This window comes from Grampus griseus, assembly GCF_964374135.1.
Source record: "Grampus griseus genome assembly, chromosome: 11".
In the NCBI taxonomy this organism is placed as follows: Eukaryota; Metazoa; Chordata; class Mammalia; order Artiodactyla; family Delphinidae; genus Grampus; species Grampus griseus.
This window is the reverse complement of record NC_139005.1, coordinates 4,363,798-4,382,945: the sequence shown is the minus strand read 5'-3', so window position 1 is coordinate 4,382,945 and position 19,148 is coordinate 4,363,798. Positions and strand designations below refer to the sequence as shown.

Sequence of the window (19,148 nt, the reverse complement as noted above, 5' to 3'; positions counted from 1 at the left end):
GAATCTCACCTGTCTGTTTGAAAGAAATTGTATACAGTGTTAGATAAGAAGTAACAAATTTCAGGAACGGGCTGAATAGCAGGTGATTCCTGGTGCTGCTAACCATTAGCTGATCGTCCTGAACAAGTTATATCAACAGCAGTGACTCAGATTCTAAAAATAAAGCTGGCCACCCCACAACTGTCTAATGAAGTCATTTTATGTGTAGTTAGCTTAGTGCCCTGAACCTCCCAGATGAAAAATAGGGGATTGGCAAGTCTAAAGTGGTCAAGACCACAGGCTTTGGAATCTGAGTATGTGGGATCGAGACCTGGTTCCACCACTTACCTGTGCCTTCCCCGTTAAGTGAATTAACCTATCTAATCCTCTCTTCTCGTGTATAACGTGACGAGAACACTAGTCCCTCATAGGGTTGTGGTTAGAGGGGTTTTGTAAGAATTAAATGAGACCATCCATGTAAAGCATGTATCTGACTACCTGGCACCTAGAGATCCTTAGTAAATTTTTGCTGTTGTTGTGGTTGTTTGGGGAATAGTAGTAGTAATGTGTTTTCATATGTTATTGTGTTCTTTCCCGTTGCATAACTACCTTATGAATAGATTCTGGAAACCGAAATGGAGGAAGTGATGATAAGACTAAGAATGCAGATAGAAACTATTTAAACATTCTACCTGGTAAGTATTATTTTACTTTAAACTGCAATTTTCTTAGAATCACATACATTGAAATCATAGATTTGAAACATAAGTGCTTATGGTGTACCTTATAAAATTTTTGTTGGTCAGTGTATCACTTTAGAGCATTGTATCTATCATCTGTAAACACACTGTCCCAATGTTCTGCAATTAAATCTTTATTCTTATAGTAGCACTGACTTTTCCTGGATCCAGGAAAAATTGAGAAAAATTCCTCAAGCCGTTGCATAAGTCTAATCATTATTTGCTATTTCAAATGTCCTCTTTTATACGTTGTTTCTTAGTTTCTTAAATGAACCAAAAAATAATTTTTACTATGAAATAAACAATAGTAAGTAGGGGTGTGAACAGTTGGACATGTGGAAAGAACGTGGGCCATCTGATTTAGCATCTTTCTTATTGCCATTGCCCGGTAAATTCTCCTGCTTTATTATTCTGGGATATATTGTTTATCAGCTGGAAATTCACTCTCTTGATCCTCTTCCAGGTTGAATGCACTCTGATGATCCTTAGCAGTGTTTGTATGACAGGGCATAACAGGGAAGGCCTATTTGCAGACGTTATAAGTGTAAAGTCTTTTAAACCAAACGGTAAATGTTGCAGGTTCATACACAACCAAGTTTGTCTCCTCACATGTCCTTCCCCGGATTTTCTGCACATAGGTCGTCACATTCCATTTATTCCTGGTGCTCGTTTTGTCTCCCGGCCAGTTCGCTTGTGGCCATCAGCTTCCGAATATGCTCCCACCTCAGATAGCCCACCTTCGCGGATAATGTTAGTGGCAGATTGCATCACCACATGCTGTTTCCTCCACTTTGTGGAACAGGAAACTGTCCTCTGCTCCATCTAAAAATACCTTCATTGAGACAGGATTTATTGTATTTCTCTTCATAGATCCATAATTTAAATCATCTATATTTTGTGGCTTTCTTAAAATGTGCCAATCTTACCTCTTCCGGAGGTACCAACGTCTGATTTTTTTTAAACTTAACTCTTTACTGCTGTATTTCTGTTCCTTCTTGCTCCTTTTTGGAAAAAGCCTATAGGTTAGTATCTCATTATTACCAGCAAATCAGAAGACTATGTCAGAAGTCCTCATCAGCAAAGAAGTAGTGACAATTCAGTTAGCTATGCTGATAGCATCTGAATTTCCATTTGGGTAAAGGACGCTGCATGGCCAGGAAGTGTACAGGAGGTGAGAAAGATCCAAATCACAAAGTGCCTTTAGAGTTTGAAGTTGCAAAGAAAAAGTTTGATTTATGTATCTTTTAACCAGTGGGTTTGCTTTATCATTATCTAAGTATTTGTAGTTTATATCATCTAATTCTCAAAACGATTTTGTAAGGAGAGCAGTCAGGCATTATTTTCCCCATTTAATTCACGAAGTACAGAGGATCTGTAAGTTGAATTGATTTGACCAAGATCATTCCACCAATAAATGCTAGAGACCAGATCTTTTTAACACCCAGTCTGGTCCCTTTTCTACCATATTATGTTATTTTGATTACTACTACCAGCTCCGAGACCCCCATCCTACTAACGGGTAAAATGAGGCCCAGGACAGGTTATCTGAGGTCAAACGAAGCAGTGCCAGTTTGGGGGTTAGGAGCACCTGACTTGTCCACTAAGTCCTCGGCCTCAGTCCTGGACCGTAGCCCATGTTTAATGCTATGAGTACCACCGTGTGAACCATCAGGAGGAGTTCAAGAGGTGACACGCTTCATTGGATATACTGGGTCTCTGATAAGCAGTCTGTGTCTTTTATTGCCTGCCAGGGAAATTGCTATACTACTCCTCACCGGACAATTTTTTTTTTTTACTTTTCCTTTGTCTGATTTGTTTTGATCTGTCACTGGCCTTTCTCTTTTTATTTATTTATTTATTTATTTATTTTTGGCTGCATTGGGTCTTCGTTGCTGCGCGCGGGCTTTCTCTAGTTGTGGCGAGCGGGGGCTATCCTTCGTTGCAGTGCGCGGGCTTCTCATTGCCGTGGCTTCTCTTGTTGCAGAGCATGGGCTCTAGGCGCGCGAGCTTCAGTAGTTGTGGCATCAGGGCTCAGTAGTTGTGGCTCGCAGGCTCTAGAGCGCAGGCTCAGTAGTTGTGGCACACGGGCTTAGTTGCTCTGCGGCATGTGGGATCTTCCCGGACCAGAGCTCGAACCCGTGTCCCCTGCATTGGCAGGTGGATTCTTAACCACTGCGCTACCAGGGAAGTCCCTGGCCTTTCTCTTTTACTGCTTATCTAGTTCTTTTATTGTGTAAATTAAAGAAAAAAAAAAGAAAGACCTTTGCCTGGGGCCTTTCAGTGGCATCCATGGGCACAGCTTATGTACACTAGTAATTGGAAATGGTTAAACATTGTGCCAAAGTGTATTCAATACTTAAAAAATACTATATGTTTATAAATAAATATAAGTAAAATCCTAAGGTAAGGACTTTGAAGCCAGGATGAGCAGAATTTGTGAGGACGTGGGTTAGTGATAGAAGAATAGTTCTTAGAAGAGCAGAGTTTTCCTAGAAGGACGTAACAGATTTTCCAGTGAGTCAGGTGTGTTTATAAAAACATATTTTTTATATATTTTATTTATTTATATTGACAGAAACTGCAGAATATAAAAGCCAATGGCTAGCGTGGCTACATAGAAAATAGAGTGATTGTAGAAAGCCTGGATGTTAAGGTTTGATAAACACTGCACCGGCATTCAGTCCAAAACGTTTGTTTCCCATTCAGTGAACAGATGTTTACTGAGTACCTTCTATGTACCAGGCCCTGTTGTTCCACGTGCCAGAGATAGAACATTAAACGAGAGAAAAAAATCCCTACAGTCACGGCATGTAAACAGTGGTCCCTTTAAAATAACCTCATAAACAAATAACAGAAGAATTTCAGTGCTGAGAAGAACATAGAACAATGTGAAAGAGAATAAGTGAGGGGTGAGGGAGTCCTATATCAGTCAGATGGGTCAGTCAAGGAAGACCTCTGGGAAGAGGTGACCTTCACTCTGAGGTGTGCTTGGCGAAAAGCAGTCAGTCAACAAGAATCTTGGGGGAAAGCCTCTCTCGGGGAGCAGCCCTGGATCGGGAACAAGCCCTGTGTGTCTGAAGATCTTAAGGAGAGTCTGTGTGGCTGAGGCAGGAGCAGAGGGTGAGATAAGAGGACGGAGTTTGGATTTTTTCCTGAGTGTCATGTGAGCCACGTTAAATGGGAGAGTGGTATAATCTGATTTATACTTAAATCGTTTTAACTGCAAATGTGGATGTGGTTTGTAGGTGGGCAAGACTAGGAGCAGAGGTTAATTAAGAGGCTATTACAGAAACCTAAGTGAAATGATGGTAGCATGAACTAGGGTGATAGCAATAAAAATGGAATGCTCAGATTTGAGATATTTGAGGTATGTGTTGCAGATACACAAAATAGCTGGTGGTGAATTGGATTGGGGAAGAGGCAGTGAGAGAAAGAAAGTAATTAAGGGCAACTCCTGGTTTCTGTCCTGTGCAGCTAACGGGAGGGGGACTGGACCCATAAACCGAGATGGAGAGAAGCAGGTTCAGTGTGCAGGAAAGACAGGTCATCAAGTAGCCTATTTTTACATGTTAAGTTTGAGTTAAGTATGACGTTTTGAGCATTTACATCAAAATAGCGATGATGAGTACTCATTTGACCTACTTATGAGTATATAAGCTTGGTGGTCTCTTCATACCAATTTAGGAACCTAAGGTAAATTTGGCCTCTTTTTTCATCACCCTTCTTTCCAAGAATGAAGGAGCACTAATTATATTTGCTTCCTGAGTCCAACACAGGTTCTGATAACACCTCTGCTGGTTCAGCACATTGGCTGCCCACTACAGTTGTTTACGAAGCCCACTGATGAGTGTGCCTTATGCATTTGAAAGTCATGATTGTATCTGCTGTTCACAGGAGAATTTTACATTACTCGGCATTCTAATCTCTCAGAAATACATGTTGCTTTCCATCTCTGTGTGGACGACAACGTGAAATCGGGAAACATCACTGCGCGGGACCCTGCCATTATGGGTCTCCGAAACATACTCAAGGTTTGCTGCACCCATGACATCACAACAATAAGTATTCCTCTCCTGCTGGTGCATGATATGTCAGAGGTAAGCAGATAGGAAAATACCAACATTTTCTGAAAATATTGTATAATAATAATAATCCACTCTACATTTTCAAAGCTCTGTTTAACTAATGAGGCTTTGCATCTCCTATCTGCATCTCCTATATGTCATCAGTAGAATTGAGTGACATATAACATAAAACAGTGAATAATCCTTAACCAAATATGTTCAAAAGAATTCTAGCATTATCCTATAGTAGGTAAACTAGAAAGCCAGACTTCTTTTTAGCTTTGGATAAGGCATGTGCCCCTAATCCTCCCCCTTCTCGTCTGTTTTTGTCTTAAGTAGCTTTAGATTTACCTCCACATTTGTATTTGGCTTCGGCTAACATTAAAATTAGTAGGCGTTAATAGGCAATAGAAAGAGAAGCTAGATGACGGGAAGAAGCCAGCCTCATCTTGACATTGTCTCAAGGATGCTCTTAGGATAATACAAGTACTGGCTTCTACGACCAAAATGTGGCGTAATCATTCATTCATTTTATGATGTACTGAACTTTATTTTACATTTTTAATTTAAAAATCTCTTTCCATGGCTGTTTGCTTTCTCTCCTGCTTTCGTCCCTTACCTACATAAAAACCAGTTAGAGGGATAAGTTGTAGAAATAATACAGAGACTAAAAATTCAACTTCAGATAGTCTGGAGGAGCAAAGCAGCCTCTAAACAAACGGGTGCAGGCAAGTCCTTCTGGGAGAGCCAGTGGCCAACGTGGTGAAGGACCCATGCCAGCAACATGGTGCCTGCTTGTTCTGAGTGGCACTTTTTTAAAAAGCAAGATGGCTAACTGGCAAGCACAGCTTGTGAAAGGAAGGAAGTGCGATCATCGATTATTAAAAGTTGTCTACCAAAATAATAGATGTGTATAAATACTGTATCGTAAAGTGCAGGGTAAAAGATCTCATACTGTACTTTTTAGAGTGACTCAGTCCCCAGTTAGACTCATCACGTTATAGGACACCTCATTTTAAATGCAATACTCTATATAAACACACACACACACACAAATCAATTCCATATAAGACAGGATGATTTCAAATGGTTTCCCACTTACAATTCTTTTATATTTTTACCAGACACACTGTCGTTTTGATTAAAAGAATTCTGGCTCCATCAGATGCAAGCTGCATTAATTTCTCCGCCTCAGTCACACCTAATGCGGCCTTAGGAGAGATTGACCAACCCTCAGTCACACCTAATGCGGCCTTAGGAGAGATTGACCAACCCTCAGTCACACCTAATGCGGCCTTAGGAGAGATTGACCAACCCTCAGTCACACCTAATGCGGCCTTAGGAGAGATTGACCAACCCTCAGTCACACCTAATGCGGCCTTAGGAGAGACTGACCAACCCTCAGTCACACCTAATACGGCCTTAGGAGAGATTGACCAACATGTTTTGTTTTGTTTTATTTTTCCCACTGTAGCTTTATAAAGTTTTAGTCCCATCAGGAATTTTTAGCCATTGTTAGCTTCACTAACTAGTCCATCTATAAAAGAGTCTTTGGGGAGTGACAAAGAAAGTTTGTGATGAATTCCAGCCACACGGAAACATCCGAACGTTCCTGCAGCTGGACTCCTGGTTAACCAGTTTATAAAAATGGTCATATGTAGGTGGGAAACAACCTCAAAAACAGTGTTTCCAAAAGTCACTAAGTTCGGATTTACTTCCAGACATCTGATACTATAGCGTGCCCTCTCCCACAGTGTCACAAAGGTTACATGTTTTAAATTGGGACAGCCAGCTGCAGAACATTAAGTCTGTTTCCAGAGTGTCCATTTTAATTCACGAAAGTATATTGAGCCACGATCCTCCCATTGGTCGTATTTAAACATCCATTCAGGTCAAGAAGTTTATCCTACAAACTCAGACAACACTGCACAGGATATAGAGGCAGTATTTGTCTTAGCTTTCGTGCAAGGATCCCAAAGCGTTTCGGCTCTTGTTTTCTTCCTGTAGCAGACTTGCCAGACTCTCAGTTACCATATTGCAGTGTGTGCAAGGTAATGATGACAGTGTCGGAAACAGTCCATGTCCCAGCGTCGATAAAAACAGCTGTAGAAATGAATTGCAGTTTAAAAAAAACAGGAAAAGAAAAAATAATCTATCGTCAAGAAGGAAGACATCCTGCTCTTACCAGTTTTATCTCTGTAGATCTTTGTGATCTGAAGACACTGTCATCCTGGAGTTCAGTCTAACCTGATAGACGGGGAGTGAACCTGCAGGTCACAAATCCTGAGTTCCTGACCTTTCCTTTTGTTTGTGCTGTTAACTTGTTGAATCAGTTGGGACTAAAGGGTTTTAGTTGTTATAATTGTTGTGGTTGATGCAGATGTTGTTCTTAACCTTTTATTAGCATATAATACACATAAAGAAAAGCACACATAAATATACAGCTCACATTTTCGCCACCTGAACACCAACATCACCAACGCCCAGATGATGAAACAGAACGTCACCAGCCAGCACCCCAGCGTCGCCCTGTGCTCCCTTCCCATCGCTTAACCCACATTCCCTCCCTCCACAAGGGTAGCCACTGTTTTCACTTTGAAAAGCATAGGTTAGTTAGGTGTGTTTTTGTAACTTATGTGGGTGGAATCCTGTTGTACATACTCCCGTATCTGGCTTCTTTCACTCAGTATTGTGTGTGTGAAATTTATCCATAGTACTGTTTGAGGTTGTAGATTGCTCGTTCTCATCGTTACGTAGCGTTCCATTGCATGACTGGACCACAGTTGTTTAGTCATTCTACTATTTGTGGACATTCGGTTGGTTTCCAGGTATTGATTGTTGCGACGAACGTTGCTGTGAACATTCTAGAACATATGTTTTGGCGTTTCTGTTGGATACATACTTAGGGGTGGAATTGGTAGACGGTAGGCCAGGTACCCGTTCAGCTTTGGTAGATCCAGTCAAATAGTTTCCCAAAGCGATTGTTGAATGTAAAAAAAGAGAAAGCCAGACTGCTGTTGCTCACCTTCAGATGATGCCTATGAAACCGATTCACATGAGTGTTTCAGGAACCTCCGAGGCACAAGCTTGAGATAAAGGATAGTTTTGCAATTTCCCTCAGGGGTGCATAGACCCAGGAAATAATTCTTATCTCTACCGTCTAAGACACACCGTGAAGACCTAAAAGTACATACCAGTTAATCACCTCTGCAGTTCAGCCTTACTCTAATTGGAAGGTTCAGGCTGGGTAGTCAAAGTGCGGCCACTAACTTTAGATACAAGATATTGTCTGCGATCATAATTAGAACTGGCATCCTCACTTCAATTTCACAGGTTTAGAATTTACTCTGTGTGTGCCGTGCCCACTTATCATCTAAAGTATAGCCACCGGGCCCAGTTTCCTGCCTCATTTCCAAAGTCTGAAGTGTTTCACATGATCCGTTCAGCTTCTTCAATGGATTTCTTTCCCATGTACTCTCACAGATGTGACGCTAAGATTTAGTCACTTGGCTGTTAGTTAGAACTCATGATCAAAAGCGTTCTGTGCTTCCCTGACCCACTGTGTTGTAGACGCCGCCTACTGTATGATATATACTAAGGGTTGCTTCCAGAAGAGAGCTCCTTACAGGACTACAGGCCACATCCCACGATGACACCCAGTAAATCATGTCTTCTTGTGACCTTGTTGACTTCTAAAGCTTGCGGTTTAGAGTCCTCAAAGCCATTCTTTTTAGGCACTGCTTTCGATCAGAGAACAAATGACAGGGGTGCTTGGGATGGAGCCTCTGTGTGGGCAAATGGGGGTTTTAAAAACCACCTGGGTGTGTATTTGTGCAGGTGCCTGCAGCTTTCTAGTTTCCTTTCTGATCCACCTGCTGCTAAGTAGCGCTAAGCGGAGGTAAACAGAATATGAGTGTTCATATCATGTGAAAATTAAATTGTCTGTCACTTCGAAGATATCCTGGGATCCTGCCCGGAGCTGGTATTTTGGTGTGTTCTCTATATAGCACTGATGAAACTTTGCGTTAATTCACATCATTCTGAAGAGTTCGTATTAATTTGGCTCATAGATATTTGCTCTAGACCACGCTATTAACCACACATACCCAAAGCAAGAAAGCAAGCTATTGAGGGATAAAAGGGGATGATCTTTGGAGAAGTGGGGCAGTGAAGGGACTTGATTTTTTCCATCTACTTTTGGTCAGACCACTAGAACTATCCCTGTTCTAACTTGTGCTTCAGTCTTTCATCATTTCCATCACGATCCTGACTTTAATGCAGTGGGATCATAGGTATTCTGTGTGTTGATGCTGAAGGCTGGCCCTTCGGAGGCTCTGTGCTCACACTGCACAATGGCTGTCCTCATGTAAGTAGTGCTTAGCCCTGGCCTTAGCCTGAGATGTTTCAAAGGCTAATTGTAGATGACAATAAATTACAGATAAGACAAGCTACTGTCAGATAATGCTTTTTTATATGTAAAAACAAGTGCTTTATTATAATAGTATGGATAGTAATAATTCCTTGATTCTGATTATTTCCGTGGTATTTCGGAAAAATGTTATGTTTTAGAGTAGCATTTTAAAGTGATGCAAATACTCAGTTATACTTTAGCATTTATTCCCACATATGATCCTTCAATAAAATGTTTAATGCAAGTGAAGGGTAAGTAAATAAAACACCACTAATGAAAACCAGCAGAAACAACGAAACCTAAAAACAGATGCGCAAAGACTTTTGAGGCACTGGAATTATGAGACACGGACCATAAAATAGTTGATTACTGTGTTTAAAGAGCTTGAAGACAAGCTTAAAATGTCTTCAAGTAAAAAGATGCTGTGAAAAACGACCTAGCAACTACAAAATCGAGTTTTTAGTTACTGAAAGAAATTTAAAAGACCTAAATAAATAGATATACGTGTTCATTGGTTGGAAGACTCAGTACTGCTATCTGTTCTCTTCAAACTGATCTATAGATTTAAATCCCAGTCAAAATCCTTATAAGGTGATTTTGGAGATAAAGCTAATTCTAACATTTATATGAAATACACAGGACCTAAAACAGTCAAAACAATTTTGAAAAAGAACAAAGTTGGGGAACTTACAGCAATTGATTTCAAGGCTAACAAGCTTAGCAAGCTACAATAACCAGTGCAGTGTGACACTGGCAAAAGAATAGACTGTGGATCAAAGGAACAGAATAAAGAATCCAGAAATAAATCCGTGCATATGTGGTCATTTGGTTTACAGCAGAGATGCCAAGGCAGTTCAGTGTGAGAAAGTGTAATGTTTCCAACCAGTGGTGTTGGAAAAATTGGGTATTTATACAGGAAAACAACAACAACAACAACAAAACAAACTTTGAGCTTTACCTCACAATCATACATAAAAATTAACTTAAAATGGGTCATAGACCTCAGCCAAAAAAGCTAATAGTATAAAACCTCTAGAGGAAAACACAAAAGAAAATCCTGGTATCAGATTAAGCAGAGATTTGTTAAGACACCAAAAAAACGTAAACCATAAAAGAAAAGCTTAATAAATTGTACTTCATTAAAATTTAAAACCTTTCTCATCAAAAGATACTGTTAAGAAAATGAAAAAATGCAGGTCTCAGACTGTCACATGACCTTGAGTGGTTCACTCTACCTTTCTCAGTGTCCTTTTTAGTTTATAAAAGTTGTTTTTTGAGAGATACAAATTATGTATATTGTAAAGTTCTATGTAAATGTAAGACATTATTATCGTAGTTTTCAGAGCTATCAGCATTTCCTCTTAGCCGCAGGTAGGTATTTCTTAGTCACCTTGCTCTCTCTGTACATTTTTTTAAACTAGGCAGAAATAAGACAAAAGACAAAAACTTGTCACTCCATGCATATGTGTACTCCCGTAAGGCACCGTGGCTCTCTTATAACAGCCTTGTCAGTTACAAGGAAATATTCTTCCTGAACTTTGAAGCTAAGACGTATTATAAACTTAATTTAAACATCAGGCAATTCTGCTAGTCATTTTTATAAGCGTCCAGAGTCTTGGAAAAGAGGATTCTTTACGTTTTAGCCCTTTTGGCAACTAGACCCCTTTTATTTATCAATCTTAAAAGTATCTTGGACACAAAAAAGTAGTTTCCTGGGAATTCCCTGCAGTTCAGTGGTTAGGACTCTGCACTTTCCTGCTGAGGGCCCGGGTTCGATCCCTGGTCGGGGAAGTAAGATCCCGCATGCCGCGAGGCACAGCCAAAAAGAAAAAGAAAACAAAGTAGTTTCCTCTCAAAGCCTAATTCTAGCTACAGAGAAAGTCACTTTCTTTTTAAATTTCCATGGATAATAAATGGTTCACTCACTCAACCTGTATGCCTGAGCTTCTGTATGCTCAGTGTTGCAGGAGGCATCATCATAAAGGTAATAAAGGTAAATAAAAAGTGGTTCCTGCCCTTAGAGAGCACACACCTTAATAAAGAAGACATAGATCCCATCTCCCTACCTGTTCCTCTACCACCGCCCCCCCCCAAAAAAAAACACAGTAAAATATGATCATGGAGATAAAACAAAAACAAAGTCCTCGGGGAGTTCAGAGACACCATTTGTAGCTTGGGAACTGGGAGTACGTCATGAAGGAGAGGACGGTTAGGGAGGGAAGAGCAGGTTTCAACAGATGGGAAGAATGGGGAGGGCATTCTAGGCAGAAGAAATGGCTTGAGGAAAATGGGAGGAGTGGGTGACAGGCATTGCAGATCATGTTCAGGCAAAGGCGGACAGGCAGGCTGGAGTGAAACCTCACTTTTTAAATTTAAAAGTCATAGAAGCTGAGATAGTTTGGGTCCTAAGGTAATTAGCCTTAAATACTAAAGAAAGTCTTAGATGTTATTCATGCGGCAGCAGGAAGCAATTGCAACTTACTAAACAGGAGTGTAATGTGATCAGAAAGGTATTTCAGATAAATCAACCAAATCAGTTCGAAGGGGAAATTCTGGGGTCCAGGAAACTACATGGGAAGCGATAGCAATAACTAGACCTGAAATCACAGAGACCGTCAGAGATGGGTGAAGGCCTGGGATAGCTCAGTGACACTCAGCCCAGGAGAGGGGCTGGCACGTTTCATGAAGAGTGTGAATAATGCCGGAGAAGCCAATTAGAGCAAGACTGAGAGAAGGTTAGGTAATTATAACCCAAAATATAAAGTAAATATCCATGAGTCCATACTGATATAAACAAATGCTCGAATAAACAAATGAATAGGGGAGAAGAAACAAACCTCCCATGCAGAAAAATTCCAAGTAACTTACGTAGATCCTCCATCCTCAAGGAGGGGGGCACAAAATCTCCACTCTTAAGTGTGGGCTGCCCACAGTTAGTGACTTCTTCCCACAGAGGTCAGAGGGGAAGGTCAGGGCTGGGGACCTTAAAAACACCACCCCAGCCAGGTGTTCCAGGCTTACATCGCTAGTCATAAATCACATTGATTATCTACCCTTGATATGGTGTGATGAAAATAATACTTCACCTCTGTAGTCTTCCTGCCCAAATCCATAGCTGCTGTCTAATCATGATGCAAACATCAAATTCTAATAGGGGGCGTCCTACAAAATACCTGACCAGCCCTCCTCAAAACTCAGGCTCATCAAAAACAAGGGAAGTCTGAGAAACTCAGGGCAAGAGGAGCCTCGGGCGACGTAATGACTCAATAGAGTGAAGTGTCCTGGACGTGGTCCTCGAACAGAAAACGCCATTGGGTAAAAGCCGGGGAAATCTGCGTGCACTGTGGATTTGAGTTAATAATAAGGTGTCAATAGTAGTTCAGGTTTTTTTCTGGTTTTTAAGTAATTTGTTTATAGTACTGCATTTACAAAGAGAATAGTGCACCCAGTAGAAAGAATAAAAATGTATTTGGGGTTTTATTTTTAACTGACTGCAAATAGAAATCCTTTAGTGACATCATGGCAATTTGACAGTTATGATTAAGTTCAATAAAAGTACATGGGGTACTTGGAAGATCAGATTCTAGCTGCTGCTTTCTAACAGCCTCTGATTCATCTGGCTCCTTAAATGATAACGGGCTAAAGCCCTTATTTGGTGGGGAAACATTTCCAAAATGAACTTTTAGGTTCTCCTTAATAATTTTCTCCTGACAATTGTTAAAAATAGGACTTTCTGTTTCTGTGTCTGTGTGTGTGTTAGTTATTTCACCGAAGTGTCATCACCCAAATTCCTATAACTTCACAATTGTGATTTGACAATGTAGAAAAAATTCAGTGTTGTCGTCTGCTATTGCTTTAGATGTACATATTGCTGAAAACCCAAAGTAGATTAGAACTGCTAAAGGATTTTTCTGCCATTGTTTGATGTAGTCTGGTTTCTTTATTCCTTTTTAAAAAATTTTATTGAAGTATAGTTGATTTACAGTGTTGTGTTTAATTTCTGTTATATAGCAAAGTGACTGTTATACATATATTTACATTTTTTTCATACTCTTTCCCATTATGGCTTATCACAGGATATTGAATATGGTTCCCTGTGCTAAACAGTAGGACCTTGTTGTTTATCCATCCTATATGTAATAGTTTGCATCTGCTAATCCCAAACTCCCAGTCGTTCCTTCCCCCTCCCCCCTCCCCCTTGGCAACCACAAGTCTGTTCTCTATGTCTGTTAGTCTGTTTTTGTTTTGTAGATAAGTTCATTTGTGTCGTATGTTCCCTTTACTCTTGATAGGTACGTGGACAGCCTCACTTCTAGTGCTCTACTAATATAAGATGTTAACAGGGGAACCTGAGTGTGGGAGTGTATGGCAATTCTCCGTACCATTTTCATAATTTTTCTGTCAACCTAAAACTGTTTCAAAGAATAAATCCTATTTTTTAAAAGCCATCAGGGTGATACCGTTTTGGATCTATTAAATTAGTAAGTACGTTAAATAATCTTTTAAATAATATTTAAGTGTCCAAATGCTGGTGGACAATATGATGAAATTGGATGGTGCATACATTGCTAATGGCTAATGTAAATTGATATTACCTTTTAGGGAAAAACTTGAATTTTATTTCACTAATCTATAGGAGTAAGTATCCCAGGAAATTATTCAAAAAACAAGACATCTATAGATGTAGATACACACATGCGTCATATACATAAATGTGTCCACTGCAGTGTTATTAACAAAAAGGGGAAATTGAGTTATAAGAGTCCATTTTAAATAAATTATGATGCATTAACTCAATAAAACAGCAGTTTTTAAATTGTGTTCTGAAGATACCCCAGGATGCTAGCCCCCTCTGGGGGTCAGCAAGACTAAAAATATCTTCACGATAATACTAAGACACTCTGCCTTTTGCATTCTCATTCTTGCATGAGCGTCACTGAGTTCTTCCCGAGGCTGTATGATCACACAGCAGATTGATGCAGAGGCAGATGTGAGAGTCCAGATGTCTTCCGTGAGGCCAGGCATTAATGAGATTTGTAGATATGTAAGGCATTGCCCTTCTTCTCACTCAGATTTTTTTTGTTTTGGAAAAGATAGTAACTTTACATTTTTAAAAAATACGTTACATTAACGTATGGTGGGTTTATCGTTTTTAAATGAAATTAAAATTTTCTCAGTTTTAATTTCTAATGCAGTAAATATCAGGAGACATAATCCACATAGACAAAAGCTCAGTGCAGTCCTCAGTGATTTCCAAGAGTGTAAAAAAGATCCTGAAGGATCACCGTAATGAATTAATAAACGTATTTTATTGTTACAGTTACAAAGACTTGCAGCGTGGGAGAGTAATTCGGTAATAGTGAAAAGAAATAGAATTTAAAATGGCACAATCGCTGATCACGACCACAGAAAAGTATAAATGTGTGGGTTGGTTGGTTCGCGGCACGCATGTGCTCACTCGGTCAAGGGTTAGGAAGGAGCGTCCAAAAAAGAGCTCATTGGTCGGTTAGGTGGCTGGGATAGGGCGCTTGTTTGTTTCTGGTACTTTGTAATAACATGTTACACACAGAAAACATTTTTTTTAAATTTAAATTTATTTATTTATTTTTGGCTGCATTGGGTCTTCATTGCTGCGTGCGGGCTTTCTCTAGTTGCAGCGAGCAGAGGCTGCTCTTCGTTGCGGTGCGAGGGCTTCTCACTGAGGTGGCTTCTCGTTGCGGAGCACGGGCTCTAGGCGCGCAGGCTTCAGTAGTTGTGACTCGCGGGCTCAGTAGTTGTGGCTCATGAGCTCAAGAGCACAGTCTCAGTAGTTGCGGCGCATGGGCTTAGTTGCTCTGTGGCATGTTGGATCTTCCCAGACCAGGGATAGAATCCGTGTCCCCTGCATTGGCAGGCGGATTCTTAACCACTGCGCCACCAGGGAAGCCCCAAGGAAAACATTTTGATGCATTGCTTATTCAAATATTGTACAATTTAATGGAATTATTCATGCTAACATATTGAGAGAAGTAGGTGGAGTTCCTATGTCACATATATTTGTCTTTAGAGTTAATTATGTAGAAAGTTTTAAGGGAATGTTCATTTTTAAAATTATACTGACTAGGCTAATTCAGTTAGTTTGCATTCCACAAGTATAGTCTAACAGCTGGAACAGGTTACATGCCTAAAAACCAGAGGAAATCTAGCTGAAATCCGCTAATGGTTGCCTGTAAGTGGGTGGTCAACATTATAGATAAATTAAGATCTGACCATATATATATATTTTTTTCTTTTTTACAAAGTTCAGTTAGAAACATGATTTGTTTTGTTTCTGTTTTTAGGAAATGACTATACCGTGGTGCTTAAGGAGAGCAGAACTTGTGTTTAAGTGTGTCAAAGGTAAACACAACCTTATATTTAACAACAACGACCTATATTTCTTCCTTGAAAATATTGAAAGTAGAGCAAACCAGGAGAAAGAATTGTAGCAGTTACCCCTGTCATCTGGTGCCTCAGTTAAATGGTTTAACAAGCACATATTTCATAGCGGCTTTTTTATCTACCTTTTTCCAATCAAAAAATAAAATCTCCAGCCCTCTTTTTTTGGGCCGTGTCACACGGCCTGCAGGATCTCAGTTCCCTGACCAGGGATTGAACCCGGGTCACAGGAGTGAAAGCCTGTAATCCTAACCACTAGGCCACCAGGGAGCTCCCTCCAGACCTCTTGAAATGTGAGAATATTTGGACATTGGTGGAGCTTACTCTCTGTTACCTTTTATTTTCTTGAAAAGAAAATAGAACCACGTGTTTCATTAATCTTTGATAACCTGTTTTGGCTTCATTGTGTGGAGGCAAAATAGGACTTAAGAAATGACATTACAAGTATTTTGACGGAACTATGTGCAACCTCTCTGGCCTGGAGAAATAAGGATTGCAGAAGTTTATCTGGCCTTCAGGCTTAACCTTTCCTACAGGCAAGTAGCTACCTAAAAAGTCAAGACGTGCAGCTCCTCGATGAAAATTCAGTTTATTTTCAATAAAGGACTGGTAGGTTTGAAGACCAGAACTCATAATTCAGCAAAGTCTGTTGTTCTATTTTAGGTTTCATGATGGAAATGGCTTCGTGGGACGGAGGAATTTCTAGGACAGTGCAGTTTCTGGTGCCACAGGTGTGTTATCTGGATAGCTCTCACCCCAGTTCAGTCTCTGTTGTGATATTCCTCGCAGACATAGCTAGGCACACTGCCGTAAACTCAAAAGAGCATAAGAAAATGCTAGCAGCTTTCTGTGTTTTAAGGGGAGAAGTGTTTGCATGCCATCAAGGCACTTAGTTTACTGTCAAAGATGTTAGTATCTGCCACTCAGGGGATCTTTGATTAACCCCCAAAGCTGAACTTAACTCATCTTTCCTTCCCCGCCCCACATTTATGTTATATCGATTCATAAAGGACATGAGCAGAGGATGATTCCGTGTTCTATGTAAAATTTAGCAAAACTTATCACTGAGTGCACTACTGTTATCTAGGGGTTTTTCTGGTAATCAGACTTATTACTTGACAGAAATAGCGTAGGTTCTCAGAGGCTGGATCCAGAGAAACAGCCCTGCCCACAGCTGTGCAGTTAAATCAGCTCTGAAAGATAGTGTTCACATATTACACTCCATGTCTAGAACTACTGCCATTACTTCCATGTTTTAAAATACTTAAACATTTTTTTTAAATCAGTGATGATTTAACAAGTGCAAACTTTTTTTTTTCTTACCTCTTAACAGAGCATTTCTGAAGAAATGTTTTACCAACTTAGTAACATGCTTCCCCAGATCTTCCGAGTATCATCAACACTCACCCTGACATCCAAGCACTAAACCCCCTAGATTGATATCTGGCAGAAGAGGATGCGTAAACTATCCAGGAACTTGAGATGTGCTGGGATTCTGTCAAGCAAAAGATGCCCAGAAAGAGGACTTGCCACCCAAGCCACGAATCAAATCATGATAAACATCTGTTAAACGTTCCAAAATCCACATGCCGTACAGACTAGTGCTCAGCCCCTTACTTATACATTTATTCTTTTTTCTCTCTCTCTCTCTCACACACACACACACACACACACACTGTATTTTATTTTTACAAGAGATAAACTGACACCAAGCATTTTAAATGAATGACCACAACAAAAGCAACAATGACTGCAATTATCAAACACGAAACACACTCATACTATTTCATAATATTGACATTCAGTCCAGTAATCCTCCACTGTAACAGCTCCTTTACTTTGCAGAGAAAATTGATTTGTATATTTTTTGCCTCTGAGTCCTTGTGGGATTTTTTTTTCTTTCTTCAAACAGAAGGTCACAAAAATTATAATCATCCCCATCAGTTCACTAGTCCCATGTAATTGATTTTTTTTCATCTTTATCTTTTGTTAGCACTTTTATGAATTCATCAGTTTTCCATTAGAGTTCTGAAAATGCTTATTCATTCAGTTCAACAGTATAGTCAGTTACCAGAAACCTGTACTTGTCAGAGTCTTTTCCATGAATTCCCTGAAGATGAAACCCTTTTATAGGAACATTTTTGGGAAAGTGTCGGAGTACACCCAGAACTGTCTGTAAATGACAAAAGACTTAAAAATGACCACGGTTAAAGATTTGATGAAAGTTCATTATAATGCAATTGACAAGGAAATTTAGTTATTTGAGATATACATTTTAAAGTAATAACTAGAATTATGACTTATAACATTATACCAGAACATATAAGATTTTTAGAAATTTCATGTAATGTCTGAAACATTTATATTAACATATTTCCATACAAATAACCCAAAGAAAGTTTAGTATTAGTTGTTTTTTTTTGTTTGTTTGGTTTTTTACACTGCAGATTCTTATTAGTCATCAGTTTTATACACATCAGTGTATACATGTCAATCCCAATCGCCCAGTTCAGCACACCACCATCCCCACCCCACCGTGGTTTTCCCCACTTGGTGTCCATATGTTTGTTCTCTACATCTGTGTCTCAACTTCTGCCTTGCAAACAGGTTCATCTGTACCATTTTTCTAGGTTCCACTTACATGCGTTAATATACGATATTTGTTTTTCTCTTTCTGACTTCACTCTGTATGACAGTCTCTAGATCCATCCACGTCTCAACAAATGACTCAATTTCGTTCTTTTTTATGGCTGCATAATATTCCATTGTATATATGTACCACAACTTCTTTATTCATATGTGTGTCGATGGGCATTTAGGTTGCTTCCATGACCTGGCTATTGTAAATAATGCTGCAATGAACATTGGGGTGCATGTGTCTTTTTGAATTATGGTTTTCTCTGGGTATACACCCAGTAATGCCAGTAATGGGATTGCTGGATCATATGGTAATTCTATTTTTAGTTTTTTAAGGAACCTCCATTCTGTTCTCCATAGTGGCTGTATCAATTTACATTCCCACCAACAGTGCAAGAGGGTTCCCTTTTCTCCACACCCTCTCCAGCATTTGTTGTTTGTAGAATTTCTGATGATGCCCATTCTAACTAGTGTGAGATGATACCTCATTATAGTTTTGATTTACATTTCTCTAATAATGAGTGATGTTGAGCAGCTGTTCATGTGATTCTTGTCCATCTGTAAGTCTTCTTCGGAGAACTGTCTATTTAGGTCTTCTGCCCATTTTTGGATTGGGTTGTTTGTTTCCTTAATATTGAGCTGCATGCGCTGTTTATATATTTTGGAGATTAATCCTTTGTCCATTGATTTGTTTGCGAATATTTTCTCCCATTCTGAGGGTTATCTTTTTGTCTTGTTTATGGTTTCCTTTGCTGTGCAAAAGCTTTGAAGTTTCATTAGGTCCCATTTGTTTATTTTTGTTTTTATTTCCATTACTCTAGGAAGTGGATCAAAAAAGATATTGCTGTGATTTATGTCAAAGAGTGTTCTTCCTATGTTTTCCTCTAAGAGTTTTATACT

The 19,148-nt window shown here is 39.6% G+C and overlaps 1 protein-coding gene across 2 annotated transcripts in view; it reads left to right on the top strand.

The window, feature by feature from the left end:
* The window catches only part of FERRY3 (FERRY endosomal RAB5 effector complex subunit 3), a 38,766-nt gene extending 20,348 nt beyond the window's left edge, over nt 1-18,418 (top strand). The window contains exons 10-14 of one of the 2 annotated variants that reach the window (XM_082665524.1): nt 600-674; nt 4,614-4,816; nt 15,515-15,572; nt 16,275-16,342; nt 16,945-18,418. In XM_082665524.1, coding sequence (XP_082521650.1) covers nt 600-674; nt 4,614-4,816; nt 15,515-15,572; nt 16,275-16,342; nt 16,945-17,037 — 497 coding nt within the window. In that variant the 3' untranslated portion in view covers nt 17,038-18,418. The remainder of the gene's footprint in view (nt 1-599; nt 675-4,613; nt 4,817-15,514; nt 15,573-16,274; nt 16,343-16,944) is intronic. The other variant, XM_082665525.1, reaches the window with a different exon arrangement.
* Nucleotides 18,419-19,148: the final 730 nt, after the last annotated feature.